The sequence below is a fragment of the Saccopteryx bilineata genome, chromosome 3, assembly GCF_036850765.1.
Source record: "Saccopteryx bilineata isolate mSacBil1 chromosome 3, mSacBil1_pri_phased_curated, whole genome shotgun sequence".
Taxonomy (NCBI): domain Eukaryota; kingdom Metazoa; phylum Chordata; class Mammalia; order Chiroptera; family Emballonuridae; genus Saccopteryx; species Saccopteryx bilineata.
In genome coordinates, this window is record NC_089492.1 from 149948108 (window position 1) to 149969353 (window position 21246).

A 21246-nucleotide genomic window follows, 5' to 3' on the forward strand; every position below is an offset into this window, starting at 1 on the left:
AAAGAACTATCTACTTTGAAAATCACCTGCCCCAAATAATTTAATTTGTTATTCTATACAAATTAGAAGTAGGAAATCACTACTCTCTTTTGGTTTATGGTCCCTTAAGGCCAAATGTTTCAGGAGTGATCATCACAAGCAAAATATAGTTGATCCTTGAACAACATGGGGGTTAGGGGCACCAACCACCCACCTGGTGTAGTTGAAAATCTGCATATAACTTCTGACTCCCCAAAAACTTAACTACTAACAGCCTATTCACAGGGTCTGCCATTATTTCAGTGCCTAGGCCAGGCCCTACAGAAGCTTTTGACCAATCTTCTCTCTCCAGTCAGTCATGGCATGCTTCATCTTGCTGGACCTCTAAAAACTTTAATGGAGCCTTATTTGCCTTTGGAATAGGACCTACTATGGATTTTCCTGTGATATAGTTACCACATATCCCAGTCCCCTCACCACACTCCAACTCACTCCACAGTGACACACATACCCCTCATAGCCCCCAATTCTCTCATCACTTGGAGACTTATTTTGCCAAAGCTGTTCTCTCTCTTGGAATATTCCTGTATTCTATTCTCCAATTCCCTATTCTCTCTTGTTTTTCAAAGTGCAGCTTTTATCCCAATATTATTTTCCCAAATACTTTAGAGGATGGAAAACTTCTTCCATGGCCTATTATGACTTGTCTGTACCAGTCATTTCTGCATTGAAATATGTATATGTATACATCTGTATATTTCTTGCTGTTGAACTATTTTACTTATCTATATATTACCTCCTCCTTCATGAGACAGGATCTTTTATTAGTTTACTTCTCACCATGAGGCCAATTACAGTACTGCAGAGCTACTATTGTACTGTACTGTACTGTGCATCAAGCACTAAGTGGATAGCAAAGAAATAATGCCAAGGGGAAAGTTTTGCACAAGTGAGGAACATATCGTGAGGTTCATCACTTCTCAGTTTATCAGGGAGAACACAGTGGTCTAGAATTCAAGGCTGAGCCATTCCATAACAAGGGAAAAAACCATATCCATGCTTTCAGAACAGAAGAAAAAAAGAAGTAATCTAGACCCACCTGGGATGTAGGGGTCAGCAGCACTGTGGTCATGCCATTTTATTCTGGGTTTCCAGCATGGGGAAGGTCTGAGTCCTTAAAAGTGACCCTAGAAGTGGAGACAGGAGCCATGATTACTCCTGTCTTGCAATGAACTCACAGAAACTGCCATACACATCTACCTGTCACCTAAGAATCAACCCAGGGAACCAAAGGACAATCCCACAACATCCCTGACCAACATCCCTGATCAAGGCATGACTATGGCTGCCTCAGGCTCCTGCTGTCCTCATCTGCCTTTAAACTCCAATAGAACTCTACGATGAAAATCTAGACACATAAGTTAAATACATATTTCTATCTGTCATCTGCTGGGTGATAACCAAAATAATAATCAAAGAATCAGTGTCAATCTGTGCCTTAGTTAATAATTCCCTGTTCTATTCCAGGCTCACTAGATGAAGGAAGACTAAAGTCTTTTTGAACACTAGTTTTTCAGATAAAAAACTGGCCTTCGCAGAAAAGCGATGGGTCTTATGGAGAAATATCCAGGATTCTAAACAAATCCTGTGACTTCTTAAATTCTCACTTTCCTCATCTGCCAAATGGGTCTAATAGTCTCCTTCCTATCACCTTATAGGGTTCCTGTGAGGACAAGAGGAAATCTTTATCAAAAGTCAAATAGATCTGTTGATTTGGGGGACAAGGGAGGCATGCATTATCGTACAGGTCAGCAGACAATGCAGGCAGCAGCTCTCTCTCCAAAAAAGGATTCTTTCTGAGAAGAGATGCCTCCCATTCCTGAGCTGACCCCAGCCAGAGGAGTCATTCTCCTTTTATCTCTCCAGCAGGCACAGCGCCACATACCCCCCAAATTCCAACCTCTGTCCTCAGGCTCAATGACGACTCCCTCTCGGGCCGCGCAGGGGACCTCTAGACACTCCCCAGAGGCCCAGGGACGCGTGCGACCCTCACCAGGCCGACTGGCGCCCACCCGGGGGACCTCTCTGCCACACTTCCTCCCTCCAGCCACCCAGGCTTAGAAAGAACCGCATACAAGTCGCCTCCACCTCACGCCAGACAGTGAGGAAGCCTGACGGGCGACAGATAGATATAGGAGTCGACCCGGACAAGACGTGCAAGCCAGAACACAAAGGTGAACTACAACTCCCAGGACCCTCTGCGCGGCGTGGCGCATCACTAGACGCAGCTTCCCAGAGGCCCTCGCGGCACTCTCGTCAGGCCCCCTTCCGCAGGCAGGGTACAGTCTCTTGTGACTCTCAACAATGAGGGCAGGCTTTAGGGCAAGCTCGGCCGCTCAGGAAGTGCCTTCCGGCCACTCGAAGGGTCAATGTTAATCCTTCTTCGAGGTCGTTTCTGGGCTGTGGCCCCGAAAGATGCCCTCACCCTCTCCAAACCACAACTCTCACGGAACCTTCACTCCCTGCAAATGGACCCTGCGCAGGGCAGCGCCCCCACCTACAGGATTCCCTTCTCCGCTGCTGTGCTCGCACTGAGAAGCTCTCGCACCGCGTTTCCTCTCCTGTGCCTCCCCGGCTTTAGGCCCGTTTTGGTGGGGACAGAGATTACCCCCAAGTAATCCGGGATGTTAATTCCAGCCTGCCCCTCGGAATAATGAGAAGTAGGATCTCAGCCTAGAAAGAGCCAGGTCCCACTTGTCCCGCGGACCTCAAAGAGATTGGAACCTGCAAGTCCTGCAGTCTCCCAACGAGCTTTAGGAGCCACCGGCCGGAAGTGGGTGTATTTTCATGCTAGTGCACGCATGTTCTTGCTTATCTTCCCACTATAAAGTAACCAATTTTCCATCCAGTTCGATTCCCAAGAAAGAAAATCAAATTAGCCAGACTGTCCGTGTTTCAGTAGAAGCCACAATGTCCCTTTCTCTTTTCTCTAAAATAGTTCCCACTTTTAGCTAGTCATCAGGCTTCCCGAACTTAAAGAATACCTTTCTCAACACCCCTGCCTCTTGCCAGAGGATGAAAGGAAAAGTCATTCTTAAAGTGAAGAGCAAAAGTACCTACATGCTGGCAGGAACACAGACAAGTATTCATGGAGCATGCGGACAAGGTAGCACTTTAGGAATAGTGAACAAACAAGACAGAAAGAAGTGAACCCTTGACAGTTTGATGGAACACAGCCTGGGCTTTAATATGAGAGAGGTATAAACTGGTATTTTGTATAAGACCCTATTATATTGGGTTTCTGCTACACAGATGGCCACACTTAACTTCCTAACCAATGTCTAGGTTAGCTGCTTTTGGTCTAATCATCTAGGCCTGGAGGAGAAGGGACATGTGGAAAACACAGCCCTGCCACCTCAGAGAACCACTTTAGGGAGGCCTCCACCCCTCCATCAGCAGTAATGGGCAATTTTCAAAGAGGGGTGTATATGAAAAGCCTCAGCAGCTGACATGTCTGTAACATGAGGAAATAACCTAACTTTTGTTAACTCTTCCCCATCACAGAAATCCCCTCTTGTTACCAAATCAATAATCAGTTTCAGGTAGAAAGAAAAGGACAAGAGCAAAAGGAAGTTTTTTTAGCTGTCCCTTTCTGGAAGTTCTATTCAGCATATTTCAAATGTATCAATATACCATTGGACTGACACTTGATATAGCAGCATTTCATTGACCTGATACCTCACTGCAAAGAGATGCTGAGAAATAGTTGGGTACTCTGCAGCTCAGAACGGTCTCAGATTTCCTATTACTAAAGAAGAGAATAATAATGACTATAAGTTATGCAACTAACAGTCTTTGCCATTGTAAGCACTGATTACTGTTCATTATTGACATTTTAGCTATTGCATATTATTTTATCATGAGGTTCTATTGATACAAAATGGCTCAATGTGTTGAACAGCTGATCTCAATGTATTTGGTCACTTGCCTCTTCTGCAGACTTTGCACAGGTTTAATACATATGTATGATGGAAAGAAATCTATATCCTTACATAGTACCTGTACCATATTTCCCCATGTATAAGATTCACCTTTTTTGAAAAATTTGGGGTCTAAAAACTGAGTATGTCTTATACAGTGGTTGTAGTTTTTTTTTACTCATATTTCCCATTTTTTTGCGCTTGTTTCTGCGCTCATTGTTGAAGACAGTGATTCGTCATCAGATGCAGATAAGGACAAGCTAATGGATGGAAGTTTTGACAGTGATGAGGAGTGGTATGAATCTTATGATGAATAAAACTTGAGTGCAATAACTATATAATACATTTCCAAATTTTGGGCCCCCAATTTAAGGTGTGTCTTATACATGGGAGCATCTTATATATGGGGAAAATGGTATCTCTAGCATGTTCAACAAACTGGGCACTATACCAGGGGCCAGATCTTTATCATGGGGACTGGTTTTTGTGGCCTCTGCTAATGGGCTTCACTATCATTCCATTTTTTTCTATTAAAGTCCCAGATTCCTGCTTATTCAGATGAAAGGAGAGACCCTGGCCAGGTTGCACAGTGGATAAAGCATTGATCCACCATACCAGAGGTCATGGGTTCAATCCCCAGTTAGGGCACGTACAAAAAGTAATGAGCACACAACTAAATGGAACAATAAAATGAAAGGAGTTGATGCTTCACCATCTTCCTTCCCTTCTAAGCAAGGGAAAAATTAAAATACAAAAGGATGAGAGAATGCCATGTTATTTCTCCATGCTTCATCCACTGGAGTGCCAATATGGCACAAAAGTTTTAAAATAATTGTTTTTTTTAAAAAAACATCTATACATGAGAACCTGGTCCTTCTCATCTTGGTGCCTATACTCAGCTTTTTGTGGAATAACTATACTGCTCACAAAAAGTAGGGGATATTTTATAGCTTCATATTTGCTTTTGAAATATCCTCTAATTTTTGTGAGCAGTATATTTTATTACTAAGGAATTCTCAGAGATGCAGGTGTGAGGAAGCCAATCTGTCTCTACATTGTAGATGTGGATAGAAGTCTGCATTTGGTTTCATAGATTGATGTCGAGGGCAAGAAGGACATATCTAATGGGACATGGTGGCCTGGTTTTCAGTTACATTCTCATGCCTGCTGCTTTGTACTGAAGGATAACCCCTCATATATGAGCTGTATCTGGAGTTAACTTTGACTTGGTGGTATTCTTTGAGATTGGACATAGCCCCATCTCCTGGTTCATTGTGGCTGACTTCTTAAGCCTGGGACCCCCGCCCTCTCTCTGTACCTCCCCCCCCACACACACACACACACAACTGCCAAGGCAGTAGCTGTTACAACTGGATTTTGAACTTTTTTTTTTAGATTTTATTTATTAATTTTTAAAGAGAAAGGAGAGGGGGAGAGAGAGAGAGAGAGAGAGAAAGAAGGAGGTAGGAGCAGGAAGCATCAACTCCCATATGTGCGTTGACCAGGCAAGCCCGGGGTTTCGAACCGGCGACCTCAGCATTCCAGGTCAATCCTTTATCCACTGTGCCTCCACAGGTCAGGCTGGACTTTGAACTTTTTGGTATATTTTTGCCTTCAGCAGTTATGAGTGAATATGTGACAAGAAAAGGAAGGGAATGTGTCCAGGGTATCAATGGAATAGCTGGGCCTGGATAAGGAATCTTAGTCAATAGGATTAAAACAAAGATAGAAGCAACCACCACCCTAGAAACAAGAACAGTTGGATGACAGGCTGGTCCACAAGAGATAAAGTTAGAGGGTAGAAGAGCCAAAGATCAGGGAATCTAAGGGTCTTGTGGAGCTGAAGTAAAGAAAAAGAGAATATAACCCAAATCAGCAACATGAAGCTTCTCACAGAGTAGACTAAGAGCTAATAGCACATAGTGAAGGTATTTCAGTCCTAAATCAGGATTAGCTTGATATTTTCCTACTGAAGTTTCTAGTTCTAGAAAGTGCATTTGATTTGGAACTCAAGTTCTCATGCCTAGACAGGTATTTGTTAATTCAGTGCACAGATTTTCTCTACCTACCACATTCATTTCAAAGGCCTCTAGCATTGCAGAGCTAATTTGTGGAATGCATCTGTTAATCTATGTGATAAGTATTCAGTTCTCTTTTTAAATTTAGATAGGGCTTTTTTAAGCACCAGAGACATTATTTCATTTCCTCAAAGCTAATTTCAAAGTCTTAGGCTAAAGCACCACAAACACTACCAAGTCTTCCACCTTTTGTCTTTTTTTTAAATTTTTTAAAATTGATTTTAGAGAGAGGAAGAGAAACATCAACATGTTCCACTTATTTATGCACTCACTGGTTGATTTTTATATGTGCCCTGACCGGAGATTGAACCCATAACCTTGGTGTGTCAGGACCATGCTCTATCAGCCCTTTTACCTTAATGCTGGCATACTTCCAATTTGACCAATTCTTACGCCAAGATTGGATCCTACTAATGGCCATTAGGTGAAGCTAAAATCTCAAAATTTAAGGCCTCCACTACTGTATGACCTATTGTGAGACACGTTACAAGGTAAAATGGTCCTTTCCTCAGAACTTTTAGCAAGAGATGGAACAGTATTTCATATTTTAAAAAAATCCTCTGTAGAGCGCCCTGGCCAGTTGGCTCAGCGGTAGAGCGTCAGCTGGGCGTGTGGAAGTCCCAGGTTCGATTCTTGGCCAGGGCACACAGGAGAAGCACCCATCTGCTTCCCCACCCTTCCCCCTCTCCTTTCTCTCTGTCTATTCCCCTCCCGCAGCCAAGGCTTCACTTGAGCAGGCATGGCCTGGGCACTGAGGATGGTTCCATGGCCTCTGCCTTAGGTGCTAGAATGGCTGTGATTGCAGTGGAGCAACGCCCCAGATGGGCAGAGCATTGCTCCCTGGTGGGCATGCCAGGTGGATCCTGGTCGGGCGCATGCGGGGGCCTGTCTGCTTTTCCCCTGCTTCTCACTTCGGAAAAATACAAAAAAAAAAATCCTCTGTAGAATACTAAATTTAAACAGGAATTTGTTTAGAGGTAAACAAAAATCTGTTAACTCAAAAATCTGTTAAAATTCTGAATTCTAGTCTTATCTTGTTGACATTGCCAGAATATCTTAGGGAAATATTTGATCCTCTGTTTACATTTAACAAGGCAGTAAATGAAAGATTCAACTCTCAGAGACAGCAGCTAAAAGGTTATCAATAGTCCTTTATATTTTCTACTTAATGTTATTAAATAATATCAGATATTATCCACTTCAATAGATTCTGTACTCTGTGAAGTGTTTTTCAAGGTGCTTCGAAACTCCACGTAGGAAGTCTTTCCTGCTACTCACCTACTCAAAGAAAGGTGGACAAAGATCAACAGGGATGTTAGTAGGTTGGCAAAGTCCTCTTCAGGCTTCACTTTAAGCAGATGTCTAGAGTCAGAGTTTCCTGATGCCTGACCTTTGATAAAGTAAAAATATCCAACTGGGTCCAGGGAACAAAAGTTTGAAGAGTCAAGACTTAAAGTTCAGCAATGTGGGATCATGTCAAGTCAAACTTTTACATTCAGGGACGCTTTCATTAACTGAGGAGCAATTTTGGGTCCTGAGTAAGGAATTTGGAAAGCATGGCCTAACAGTAATATGCAAAATGTAACCAACAAGAGCTGTTGGTGTTAAATACTGAGGTGCTTATTTACTTTCCTAGCCTCTTGGTTCTGGGTTCTGGCTTATGAGGTATGGACAAAAGTGATGGCCCTTTAAAATGTCCCACAAAATCCTCCAGGTTTTTCTTCCATGATGACTTTGGAGGCAACATATTCAAATGAGGATGGAGTAGACTAACTTACATCAGGTTTTATGTGAGAAGTGAATCTCTTGTTTATTTGGGGTGTTTTTTTTTTGACATCATAGCTTAGCATATCCCCCTTCAATGATGAAGAAGGAAGCAATGGAATCAGAAAGTGATTACTGCAATAATGAGACCCTTTGATAAAATTATAGGCTAGACTGTAAGAATTCAGAGGAAGGATGTGAATCCAAGGTTTTAAATAGAACTGGGTAAGAAGAAAAGTCATTAATTCAGATATTTATTGGTCACCTATTATTTGCAAGGCACTATGAGAGCTACAAAGACATAAGTCATGCCTCCAAGTGCTTACAATTTAGTTAAGTAGGTATTAATGTATATAAATTATAAAACAAACTTTATAGCATAATCATAAAGGGAATAGATTTTGAAGGCAGACCTGTACTCAAGACCTGGCTTCACCTTTTACTGTCACCTTGGGCAACTTATTTAATCCTTCTAAACTCCAGTTTGCTTACCTGTAAAATGCAGGTAGTAAGAGTACCTACTGGATATGGTTGTTGAGAGGACCAAAAATCTTACAAAAACTCTTAGCTGAGTTCTTACCCCATAAAAAGCACTCCATAAGTGCTATTAGTAGTAATAGGATTAAAGAGATATAAAAGCAGGGACACACACATAAAAACGGTCAGTGCCCAATAATGCTCCGAGAGAGACTAACAGCTATAAAAAGAACTATTTGGGAAACAACAGCCCCGCTCTTATATAATTTTGCCTTTCCCCTCCTGTTTCAGCCTCCAGTTATTTAAAGTGCAGTGATACTGGGAGCTTCAGGTAAGATGTGTGTCTGAGGATCACCTTCTAACATTTATCCAATTGTCTGAAAAACTTCTGCAAAATGGTGACTTTAAAAGTTGCAGCCTCATTTCCAGCATCCCACTTCAGTTCTATAATAAAGTAGATCGAGTTTTTATTCAAACACTGGTAGCAGAGGCAGGAAAGGAGAGTGGCCAGAATAGGTAGAATGATAAATAGATGAATTTAAGATGGGGAAGACCTATTTTAAGATTTTGTGGAGGTCTTTTGACTAAAGCTTTCACCCAACTCAGTCTATTCCTTGTTTGGCATAGCGTCGTTGATGCTGAATAACTGATGATTTAGAACTGAACACTTTTCCACATACACTGCATTCAAAGGGTTTCTCTCCTGTATGAACCCTCTGATGTCGCGTAAGCCGGCTTCTCTGGCTAAAGGCTTTCCCACATTCGCTGCATTCATAGGGCTTGTCTCCAGTGTGAATCTTCTGATGTTGTGTAAGGGATGAACGGTCAAAGAATGCTTTACCACACTCACCACACTGGTAGCGAGGCTCTCCAGCATGAGCTTTTTGATGTCTATTCAGTGATGAGACCCCATAGAAGGCTTTCCCACACTCATTACATTCATAAGGCTTCCTGCCAGTGTGGATCAGCTGGTGTCGTGTAAGAATGCTTTTCTGGCTGAAAGCTTTCCCACACTGACTACATTCATAAGGACTTTCTCCAGTATGAATTCTCTGGTGTCGAGTGAGGGATGATCGGTCAAAGAAGGCTTTCCCACACTCACTGCACTTAAATGGCTTCTCTCCAGTGTGAATTCGCTGATGTACAGTTAGGGATGAGCGGTCAAAAAAGGCTTTCCCACATGCACTGCATTCGTAGGGGCTCTCCCCAGTGTGAGACATCGAATGTCTGCTGAGACTGCACCTGTGACTGAAGGCTTTCCCACACTCACGGCATTTAAAGGGTTTTTCTCCAGTGTGAATCCGCTGATGTACAGTTAGAGATGAACGGTTGAAAAAGGCTTTCCCACACTCGTGACAGTCATAGGGCTTCTCCCCTGTGTGAGTCCTCTGATGGCGAATAAGGGACGAGTGGTCAAAAAAGGTCTTCCCACAAGCACTGCATTCCTGGTCTCTGCCTTTAGTGGGAATTTTCTTGGGAAGAGCTGACCCTTGCCACAAGCTTTCCTCCTGGGAAAGGGATTTCTTGCAGGTCTCCACTATAGGGCTTTCAGTCTCTGTTTCCAACCCACCTTCTAGTGCATGAACTTCAAATTTAGGACACAGAGGACCCTTTCTTCCAAGCTTTCCCCTCGATATTCCTTCTGAAGCATCTTGAGTCTTAGGCTTAGTCTCCCACTCTGGAATAGACAGAAAATACAGGTGCATTTTCTTTTCTGGGATAGAAAATATTATAGCAGAAAGAAGAGATACTATGGTAAACCTGAAAAGTAATATCTTCACTGCATTGTTTGTTCCCACAAATAGCCATACATTTTAGGGAAAGACCAAGACTCGGAATAAAAAAGGAGGCAGAAAATTGAACTGACACTGGACATCTCGGAAGAGAAAAAAATTTCCATGGGGAACATGTCCAGGATAATGAAGAGTATGCAAAGTGAAGGGGATGGTTGAGAAACAGGAATATCAAACTGTGAAGAGGGAATGTGACAGACCTGAGAGGAGCAACAGGGGAATCAAGATGTATTAATACTTTGAGGTGTTAAAAAAAAAATGAAAGCGGGTGGGTGATAGAGAAAAGCACTAAAGCAGAAGACTTGAACTTGAGAAAAAGGTGATAGCCAATACTTCCACCCACAAACCCCAAATAACCACAAAAAAACCAAACTGCGCTACCCTGCTAATAGACAGTTACCTAGAGAAATGTTCCCTGGCCATCCTCTCTCATCAGATCCATGAAGATCAACTATGTAAGGCGTATCCTCTCTCTTCAGCTGGAAAATCACATCAGGTTGAGGAACTGGAAGTCCTGCTCAAGTAGAAAGAAACAAGCCAGGTATTTAATGAAAATACTCAACCATTCCAAAATTTAATCCCAGCCTCTAGGACTCTCAGAAAATGCAAAAGGCAGACCATGCATGCCAAGAATGCAGAATACACAGTAATGCAGAAGATGCAGGGACAACTTGATATAAGTCAACACTGAGGTGCTAAAAAGGAACAGTAGCGCTAGGTCAACAGATTGATAAAAACCCCATGAATGAATGTGTTTTTTCTTCCTCAAAAGGTTCATGGGAGGCTCTATCTAGGCTTTAGCACTAGTAGGATGGGTGGGAAGAGTCCTTGGCTCAGGGAACAATGAAAAAAAAATCATCTTGAGTAACAATGTAATGGAAGTGCACTTTTGTTTGTTTACCCTTCAGTATTATTTTATTTAAATAAGTGGGTCATGTTCATTGTAGGAAAATTACAGCTATATAATAGTCAAAAGAAAAATCACCTTTGTACCTTGTATTCATTTTTTTAATTTCTATTTATTTCAATACTGAAAGATACCTACAATATACTTAAAAAGTAGATAATGAAATGTTGATTTGTAAGCTTGATTTTTTTCACAAAACAATATATGTAAAAATTATTTATTTCAATTAGCACAGACCTACCTCACCATTTTAATGGCTACCTGACACTACAATGTATGGCATAATCTAATTTATTTAATGTCAGGTAGACAGACATTTCAGAACAATATGATGAATATGTATGTACAGTATGGGCTGCTAATCCTATTATTTTATTTCCCTCAGACAAATTTCTGGAAGTGAACCTATCCACTTTTGGTTACATAGATTCCCCTCCTAGAAACAGTCTTGAGGTCTAAAATACCCTTGCATTGGATCCCTAACTTGGGAAAGAGGCATGTTCTTACTGGGCCCCAGGATCATCTATTCAGTTGTATGCTGATTCTCTGCTGACAAAGCAGCCACATCCATCACCTCCCTGTAGCTTCCTGTCTCTGACCTGATGAATCTATATTCCCTAGTATTTCATCCCACCAAAGCCTATGACAAAGGCTCAGCAGTCTCCCTTAATTCTCCAGGAACACAATTCTGTTTTCCATATTTGGTCTATTTAAGCTAACACAGGGGGTGTTATACTTGCTTTTTTTTACCTGCCTTGCATGAAATCTGCAATGTGACTCTTTTTGCTCCTACCTGCTGCTAACTGTAAGCCTGATTCTGAATCTGCATGTTCTCTCAGAGAGGTTCTTATTACCTCTAGGAGCCCAACTTTACTTCTTGTGAATATCTGACGTCACCAGTAAATTCTTAATTTTCCCTTTGTCATGAAGGTCTCTAATTGCAGAATGCCTTCTGTGGCATCTAGCATCTAAGGCTGCACTTAAGATAAATATTCAAAATCAAACGCATTTCTAGTGATCTACTCTGAGGCAGAACCATATATTTATTCCTTCCCCCACACCACTTTCTTTTTATTTTTTTTATTTTTCTGAAGCTGGAAACGGGGAGAGACAGACAGACTCCCACATGCGCCCGACCGGGATCCACCCAGCACGCCCACCAGGGGCAACGCTCTGCCCACCAGGGGGCGATGCTCTGCCCCTCCGGGGCGTCGCTCTGCTGCGACCAGAGCCACTCTAGTGACCAGATGCCACTCCTTGGCAGAGGCCAAGGAGCCATCCTCAGCGCCCAGGCCATCCTTGCTCCAATGGAGTCTTGGCTGCGGGAGGGGAAGAGAGAGACAGAGAGGAGGGGGGGGGGTGGAGAAGCAAATGGGCGCTTCTCCTATGTGCCCTGGCTGGGAATCGAACCCGGGTCTCCCGCATGCCAGGCTGACGCTCTACTGGTGAGCCAACCGGTCAGGGCCCACACCACTTACTTTTAAAGAAACATGTTTCCCCTCCTTCTCTGCTTCTCTGAGGAGAAATTTTCCCTTAACAAGATGGCCCCTTACCCCGTCCCTAGTCCTCTGGAGGGAGCTGAGTAAATTACCTGACTGATGAGTTGGGGGAAGAGCTGGGCATAAATAACTCAGCCTCTTCTGTTCACCCCTTCTGGAGAGCCAGCTCCCTGCAGCAGGTACACATCTGCTCTGCTCCTCCAGGCCTGCTGTGCTGCAGGGCCAGGCTGCTGAGTGAGGCAGCCTGTGCTGGTCCCTGCTTACGGCTCAGGGAGCAAGTCTGTCCAATGCTGGGGTTCAGGATTTCAGGGTTAGGAAGCCCACTGTTGCTGGACACCTAATCCACATCCTTCTACTCTTCTATCTTGTCTCTCAGTGGTTCAGAACTCAGATAGGAGAAGAGGTATCAATTTATTAGCCCGTCAACCTTCACATTAACACAGTACAGAGTCCAGCTACTAATGGGAAGCTCCCCTTACCCAGCGAGACAATGGTCTCATAGTTCTCCAGCATCACCTCCTTGTAGAGGTCCTGCTGAATAGGAATCAGATGGTTCCACTCTTCGTCTGTGAAAATCACGGCCACGTCCATGAAGGTCACCGATTCCTGGAAACACAGTCACATTTTCCCTTACTCAAAACCCTTCTTTTTACATGGATCAGACACAAGTGTCATAAAGATGACAGCCCTGGAGGTAATGCAGGGAGCGGAAGGAAAATGGTTCCGACAAAAGGGCTTTGATGCACTTGGGGAAGTAGCGTAATCTCACACTGCTATAGTCACAGCAGAGCCTCTGAGTATCAAGGCTCTTTTTTCAGACTTACAGAAAACTTGCAATAAAAGAACAAAGAATTTCTATAGACCCTTCCCTCAGTTTCCCACAGTGTTAACATTTTCCATATTTGCTTTATCTTCCTGTCCCTCTGAGTAAGCACACCTTCTCCTACATTCTTCCTGAATTTCTTTTTTTTTTTTAATTTTAACTTATTTTATTTACTGTAGAGAGGAAAGAAGAGAGAGAGAAATATTGATTTGTTGTTCCACTTATCTGTGTATTCATTGGTTGATTCTTTTTCTTTTAATTTTATTTATTCACTTTGTTTAGAGAGGAGTGGGAGAGAGAAGGGGGTGGAGAGGAGCAGGAAGCATCAACTCCCATATGTGCCTTGACCAGGCAAGCCCAGGGTTTCGAACCAGCAACCTCAGCAGTCCAGGCTGACGTTTTATCCACTGCGCCACCACAGGTCAGGCTCATTGGTTGATTCTTGTTTGTGACCTGACCAGGGATCAGAACCACAATCTTGTCATATTCGGGTAACACTAACCAACTGAGCTCCTAGTCGGGGCCTTCCTGAGCTTCTTGAGAGTAACTTGCAAACATGATGTCCCTTTACTTGTTAATATTTAATGTATATTTTGTAAAAACAAGGATATTCTTTTGTATAATCTCATTATAAGTATAAAAATCAGAAAAATAGCATTGACATTTTCCTATTATTTATATTATTTAATCTATGACCTTATTCAAATTCCTTTTCCATCCATTTTTTCTTTTTTAAAATTCTTAAAACACTGTTGATTAGATCATCTTTAGGTCCCTCTCATTTTACTCTAATGCTCTGTGATTCTGTAAGATTACATCTTAACCCCACATCCTAAAACCCCAGAGGAGTCTCCAAGCTGTGTACAGAAGTTTTAAGGCCCTTTGCCTTTGCTTGGGAATGGGGCAAGCACATGTCTCTGCCCACCAAACTCTCCTTAGGACTCTTATGAACTCCCTGAGGTGCTCACATTCCCCAGCCTAACCCAGCACTCCCGGGAGTATCTGGGGCCTGCTTTCAGACCAGATATGGATGCACAAAGAGAAGTCAGGACTAAACCAGCCCACTGTTCCTCAAACCTTCCAATCAGACCTGTACAATCATTTAGGCAAAAAATCACCCAGAGCAAAGGCCACAGAGGCTGTGTGCCTGATGACAGGCTAGTGAGCTACATGTTCAAGGCAAGAAAAGGTCACTGAAGGACACCACAAGTCAGGGGGAGGAAGCATTCCCTATGGAATCCTTCATCCAGCTGGTGGGTCTAATTAAAATAGCTCCAAGATGGAGAAAGAAAAGGAGTGACATTCTGGAGACTAATAAAGTAATTCAAAACCAGAAAAGTCTACGTCACCTGGCATCTGGCAGTCGGAGCCACAGCAGCCATTCCCTCCTGTGTGCTCTCCATGTAGGAAGGGGTGGAGTCCTAATGAAGCAAAGGTGTGGGATAAGAAAGAAAGTATGAGAAAAACCAATCTTGTTTGTCGTTTTCTGACCCATGAAGCAAGAAATCGCCATATATTAATGAGTCATATAGCCATACTGGTCTGCAAAAGATTTAACCACCCTGATGTTGTATGAAGATTACAGACCCAATGATCTTAGTCATATTTGCTTATGATTCAGTATGATTTCTGCACTGAATAAGTATGAAACTAGGAGAGTTTTCCTTTTATTTAGTGCAGATTTCACATTTCTATCGTCTTTTGTTGCTTTCCTGTGACCAGTCAAAAGTGCACCATGACTTTACGGACATACTGTGTGCTAGGCTATAAGCTTTTAAAGGACAAGGACAGTGTCATATAGTTTTGTTTGTTTGTTTTGTGACAGAGAGAGACAGAGAGAGAGACAGATATGGACAGACAGACAGGAAGGGAGAGAGATGAGAAGCATCAATTTTTCATTGTGGTGCCTTAGTTGTGTTCATTGATTGCTTTCTCATATGTGCCTTGACCAGGGGGCTCCAGCAGAGCGAGTGACCCCCTTGCTCAAGCCAACAACCTTTGGGCTCAAGCCAGCGACCATGGGATCAAGCTGGTGAGCCTTGCTCAAACCAGATGAGCCCGTGTTCAAGCCAGCACCTCGGGATTTCGAACCTGGGTCCTCTGCATCCCAGTCTGATGCTCTATCCACTGTGCTACTGCCTGGTCAGGCTGTTATATAGTTTTAAGGCTTGGTATCAATAGTTGGTGCTGAATACATGTTGGTTGAATAAATGGATGAATGAAAAACAAGGATCAGTGAACATACTCCCCTGACTGCAGGAAAGCAGTCAGTGAGCCATACCTTTTCCTCCTCCCAAGGCCACTTATAAATCCCAGCAATGCTTGACTTAACTAGTTTTCAAAAACAAGGAGGCAGGTCTTTACATGGCAAAGATTACAACTGTAGTTTAGAATGACAGATGTCTAGGCTGTGAGCAGAGCTGTGGGAGGGGATGAGTTTAGAGAAGTAGGCAGAAGCCAGGTAGATCCAGAAGAGCTTTGTACTGTTCCTTTTCATACATAGCATGGGAACTACTGAAGGATTTAAGCATGGAATGGAATGTCATTATTAGATTTTAGAAAGACCACTGCAATTTGTATCAAGGGCCTTGAAACAGACACACTCTTTGACCAAGCAATTCTCCCCTAGTTTATCCTAAGGAAATAAGAATACAGTGGTACCTTGAGATACGAGTTTAATTCATTCTGTAACCGAGCTCGTAAGTCGGTCACTCGTATATCAAATAAATTTCTCCCATTTAAAATAACTGAAATAGATTTAATCCATCCTAGCCCTGTGAAACATTCCCAAACCATCTTAAATTATAAAAAAAGACGTTTTTAATTAAGAAACACATGTATACTTTACCAATGCATAACAAAATATATGAAATAAAAGAAAAAAGTGTTATTTAGTATTGTATTCTTACCTTGGAGACAGACGAGTGTGGCTAATGAAGGTGAATTGCGGAGGAGGGAGGGAGGAAGGGATGCAGGCACTATAGACACGTAAACTAAAACTGCACTTTCTTAACACTAAATGTAAACTAAAACTGCATTTTCTTTACTTTAAACAAAACTAAAACTGCACTTTCTTTACTTAAAATGAAACCACAAAAACTTAATTGTAAAAAAATGCATTTTTTTTTTTTTGTATTTTTCTGAAGTTGGAAACAGGGAAGCAGTCAGACAGACTCCCGCATGTGCCCGACCGGGATCCACTTGGCATGCCCACCAGGGGGCGATGCTCTGCCCACCTGGGGTGTCGCTCTGTTGCAACCAGAGCTATTCCAGCGCCTGAGGCAGAGGCCACAGAGCCATTCTCAGCGCCCAGGCCATCTTTGCTCCAATGGAGCCTTGGCTGCGGGACGGGAAGAGAGAGATAGAGAGGAAGGAGAGGGGGAGGGGTAGAGAAGCAGATGGGCGCTTCTGTGTACCCTGGACAGGAATCAAACCCGGGACTCCTGCACACCAGGCCAATGCTCTACCACTGAGCCAACCGGCCAGGGCCAAAAAATGTACTTTCTTAACATTAAAATTAACCTAAGCTTAACATCACGTATTTTTCATTTAATCATCACCTGTTTTTGCCTCTTTGGATGCACTTTCAGAACTTTCACTTGCAGGACTTTTGAGTAAAAATCTTTCAAAGAGGTTTGCTTTTGCCTGCCTTTTAAAATGTTACAGAAATGTGACAGACAAGTGTCATTAAAAAGTGGTGAAGCAGGACCAGTTAAAACTTTTTCTGGGTGTTTTTTTTCAATGAAATTTGAAAGCTTCTCCCACATTGCCAGCATGTCTTTAATTTCACTAGTATTGTAGAAATCACTTCCTCCTACTCTACCTCGACTCTACCTCCTCTCACTACTAATCTCTTGCAGTATGTTGCATCATCTGTAGCTCCTTCACTCCTCAGTTGACAGTTCCAACTCATGTTCCTTGACAGGCTCGTTTACGTCACCCTCATCTACCTCCAGACCCATCGACTTTCCAAGGGACACAATCTCCTCCAACGCTTCTACCTCGGTCTCAGGCCCTGGTTCGAATTCTTCGAAGTCCCTGTCTGCAAGAACATCAGGCCATAACTTTTTCCATGCCGAGTTCAAGGTTCTTCTTGTAACCTCTTGCCATGCCAAGTCAATAATGTGTAAACATATCAGGATGTCGTAGTGATCTTTCCAAAACTCTCGAAGGGTTAGAATTGTATTCTCAGACACCTCAAAGCAGCGGCAGAACAAGTGCTTTGTGTAAAGCTTTTTAAAGTTGGAAATGACCTGCTGATCCATAGGTTGCAAGACTGAAGTTGTGTTGTGTGGGATGTAGAGGACTTCCACATACTTGAACTCATCGAGAATGTCATCTTCAAGACCAGGTGGGTGGGCTGGAGCATTATCAAGGATTAGTAATCCTTTCATTGGGAGTTTATTTTCTTGAAGATATTTCTTCACTGCAGGACCAAAGTCGAGATATATCCATTCATTAAAAAAACTGCCGCGTAACCAATGCCCTAGCATTGGTGCGCAACATAACCTGCAGTTTTTCTTTAAGAATCTTGTGAATCTTAAAGGCTCGAGGATTTTCGGAATGATACACTAGCAGTGGCTTTACTTTACAGTCACCACTAGCATTTGCACACAATGCAAGGGTCAGATGGTCCTTCATGGGTTTATGGCCTGGCAGCTTCTTCTCCTCTGTGGTGATGAAAGTCCTCTGGGGCATCTTTTTCCAAAACAATCCTGTTTCATCACAGTTGAACACTTGTTGGGGGACGTAGCCTTCCTTTGCGATAAGTGCAGCAAAACGTGCGAAGTACTCCTCAGCTGCTTTATTAACGTCAGCACTCGCAGCTTCACCATGCCTCACCACTGAGTGGATGCCAGATCTCTTCTTGAAATTTTCAAACCAGCCGTGACTTGCCTTAAACATATCTTCTGCTGCCTCTTTTGAGGTTAACGGTTCTTTCTTCTTCAAGTCGCCGTAAATAATACATGCCTTTTCACATATTAGTCTTCTTCACTGTATCTCCTGCCAGCTCTTTCTCTTTCACCGACACCAGCAGAAGCTTCTCCATTTCTTCATGGATCTTTGTCCTTAACTAGGATGTAGTTCCTTTCGCTGGATTTGCGCTTTTGATGGCATCCTTTTGTTTAAGCATGGTACAAATTATAGATGTATTGCGGTTGTACAGCCTTTCCAGTTCAATCACTCGTATACCACACTCATGTTTTTCTATTATATCTTGCTTTACTTCTATCAACATCATTCTCTTCTTCTTCTCACCACTGTCCTTTACACTCACTTTCTTCGTAGCCCCATGACAGCACTCAAAATAGTTAGTAAAAGATGCAAAAATGATGCAAGAACGAGTATAGAGCAGGAGATTTGAATTGATTCTGCGGGTAACACGTGAGAAAGAACGAGATGCTGGTGTGCTGCCGATACTGGATCCATGCGCCTACGTGCCAACTAGCGGCAGCTTCCCGAATCAAGACTCATGTCTCAGAATTTTGCTTGGATCTCGAACAAAAATACTAGCCGAGTTGAGTTGCAGCTTGTATCTTAAAAAAATTAGTATGTTGGTCTGCTCGTATCTCAAGGTACCACTGTACATGCAAAGCTTTTTCTTAGTCATCATTAACACTAAACTTTATTGAGTGTTATGTGTGGAAACCTTCTCAGCACTTTTCATATATTATCTCATTTAATCCTTATAATAATATAGAAAAATTTGAAATATCCTAAATTTTCAAAAACTTATTTAGAAATTAAATTTAATAGGGTGACACTGATCAATAAGTGAACACAGGTTGCAGGTAAACACTAAATTTCTAAACAGATTTGATTAATTTATGATCCAGAACATCTATATAATGAAACATTAAATATCATATTAATAACTAGCATTTTTTTGAGCATTTACATTTGCACTATGCTACCTTTTCATGGAAATAAATCATTATAGCACAGAGGTTAAAAACTGCTAGACCGACCTGGGTTCAAACTCTACCTCAGCCTTTTACAAAGCCTAAATTTCCTAAACTATAATACAGTACCTACCTTATTGATTTATGAGAATGAAATTAAACTATCCTCATAAGGAGTACTTAGCACAGTGCCATTCCTGGATCTCACAATGTTTCTGGAGAAAATAGTCTTCCAATTCTTACTCTTTATCTTCAAATGAGCCCTTGCCCAAAAGCTTTTACTGTTCTCATCCTAGTTCTGTAGCTATTCCAAACCTCCATGGCTACCATTTAATTTAGCACTATTTTTTACTATACCAAGCTTCTCAAGAGTGAGTTCCCATGGAAGCAGGTCCATGAGGTAAAAACAATTCAGAGACCTGGAGTTACTCATCACTTATGCAAACAGTTGACCCCAGTTGTTTAATGCCTACTTCATGGAGTAGTTGCATAGTGAGACAATCAATGTAAAGCATTTATCTTATAGCCTGTTCAAGATATGAAAGCTCCTTTCATTTCCACTGCCTAATACAAGCTCATTCATCCTACCATTCAACAAATATGTGCTATGCTAGGCAGCAGGGGAGTGAGGTTAACAAAAAAGAAATGTGTCTTCAGGACTTTACCGTTGTGTCCCCCAACTGTATCACTTTCTTTCCCACTACTGTTCCTGCTCAGAATCAGCTCCTTGCGTTACCCAGTTTTTCTCACTCCAGCATTTCCCACCTCTGCAGTACCTTCTTCCCGTATGTTCAAACAGATACATTCCTCATCTATCTGAAACTATAATCACTGAATCCCATGGCCTGCCTCTAGCAAAACAGTTCTCATTTAGGTTTTTCTTTCATGACCAAACTTCTTCGATGATTAATATATATTGAGCCACTCCATATCATCACTACCTATTCTTGAATTGCTATTGTTCTTAACACCCTTCACACATCTGAAACTGCATGTCCAAAAATTAACAATGCCTTTCTGAACTCTAATCCAATAACCTTTTTCTCTCCTGATTTTTCTCTGCAGCTTTTGGCTGTTTTTGACAAGTTTCTGCTTCTTCAAGTTGCTGCAGCTGCTCTGAAACTGCACTAGTCTGAATCTCTTCTTCCCACTAACACTGCATCTCTTCTGTGACTCTTCTTCCTAGTCTTTCCCTGGAAACATGGATGCTGCCCAAGGCTTGGTCTTTGTACAGTGTTCTTCCTGCTATCCCTCAGAAAGTCCATTCTCACCTGGCACTCCATTTTCCACCTCTACAGAGATGGTTCCCAGTCTAGTCCCAACACCTCTTCCAAACTCACCTTGCATTTCTAAATGACAGCAATTTTGAATTAGGCATTCTGCTAGCACCTCAAAACCATCCTCTCCTCTGCAACTCCCCACCTTAACTCCTCTCCCTGGTTTTGTATTCTATCAGATGTTCTAGCATTCTCTCAGGTGCCCTAAATTCAACTCTAACCTTGCTCTTTCTTCCCAAGTCTAGTTAGTCACCAAGTCCTTTTGACTCTTCTTTTGCAATGTCATTTGTATCCTTCCCTACCACTGACACCATTATAACTGAGGGCCTTAACAGCTTGCTTCAGGATGACTACCACTACCAAACCAATCCTAACTGGCTCACTGCTACCAGTCCCTCCCTCTGTCTAGTCCTGGATGTGACCTTTAGAACTGTTCCAAAATAGTTTTATTCCTGTTAGTGCCTGGACCAGACCCACAGAATCCACCTTGCCAATGTGTCTTGTCCTGATCCTCCAAGCAAGTGACCTCTTCCATGAAGCCCCTCTTCCACCCCTGTGATCATTCATGTGGAGGCCCAAGGTAGGGAGCTAAACAGTCAAACTAAGGCAGTTTCTGGGAAAGAGGGAGGGACTGGAGTGGGCTAAACCTTAGATTTAGTGTCAGTTTCACCCATGTTTAGTACACATCCATAATGGGAAGAAGGGGCAGGAGGAGAGAATGTTTTAATATCATAACTTCGTGGTCAAATATCTGGAACAGTTTGCT

General features: G+C 42.4%; 2 protein-coding genes across 7 annotated transcripts in view; both read right to left on the reverse strand.

Moving 5' to 3' along the window:
- ZNF892 (zinc finger protein 892) overlaps window positions 1-2222 on the reverse strand; it is a 31953-nt gene extending 29731 nt beyond the window's left edge. For 2 of the 6 annotated variants that reach the window (XM_066267725.1, XM_066267719.1), the window contains exons 1-2: window positions 2115-2222; window positions 1079-1166 (exon numbers count right to left, since the gene is read on the reverse strand). In XM_066267725.1, the coding sequence (XP_066123822.1) occupies window positions 1079-1111 (33 nt within the window). In that variant the 5' untranslated portion in view covers window positions 1112-1166; window positions 2115-2222. Of the gene's footprint in view, window positions 1-1078; window positions 1167-1924 lie in introns of all 6 variants that reach the window. The other 4 variants (XM_066267720.1, XM_066267722.1, XM_066267721.1 and 1 more) reach the window with 4 other exon arrangements.
- A 4946-nt stretch (window positions 2223-7168) lies between these two features.
- ZNF2 (zinc finger protein 2) overlaps window positions 7169-21246 on the reverse strand; it is a 17323-nt gene continuing 3245 nt past the window's right edge. Inside the window, exons 4-7 of the mRNA XM_066267726.1 lie at window positions 14650-14721; window positions 12957-13083; window positions 10472-10585; window positions 7169-9956 (exon numbers count right to left, since the gene is read on the reverse strand). Coding sequence (XP_066123823.1) covers window positions 8881-9956; window positions 10472-10585; window positions 12957-13083; window positions 14650-14703 — 1371 coding nt within the window. The 5' untranslated portion in view covers window positions 14704-14721 and the 3' untranslated portion in view covers window positions 7169-8880. The remainder of the gene's footprint in view (window positions 9957-10471; window positions 10586-12956; window positions 13084-14649; window positions 14722-21246) is intronic.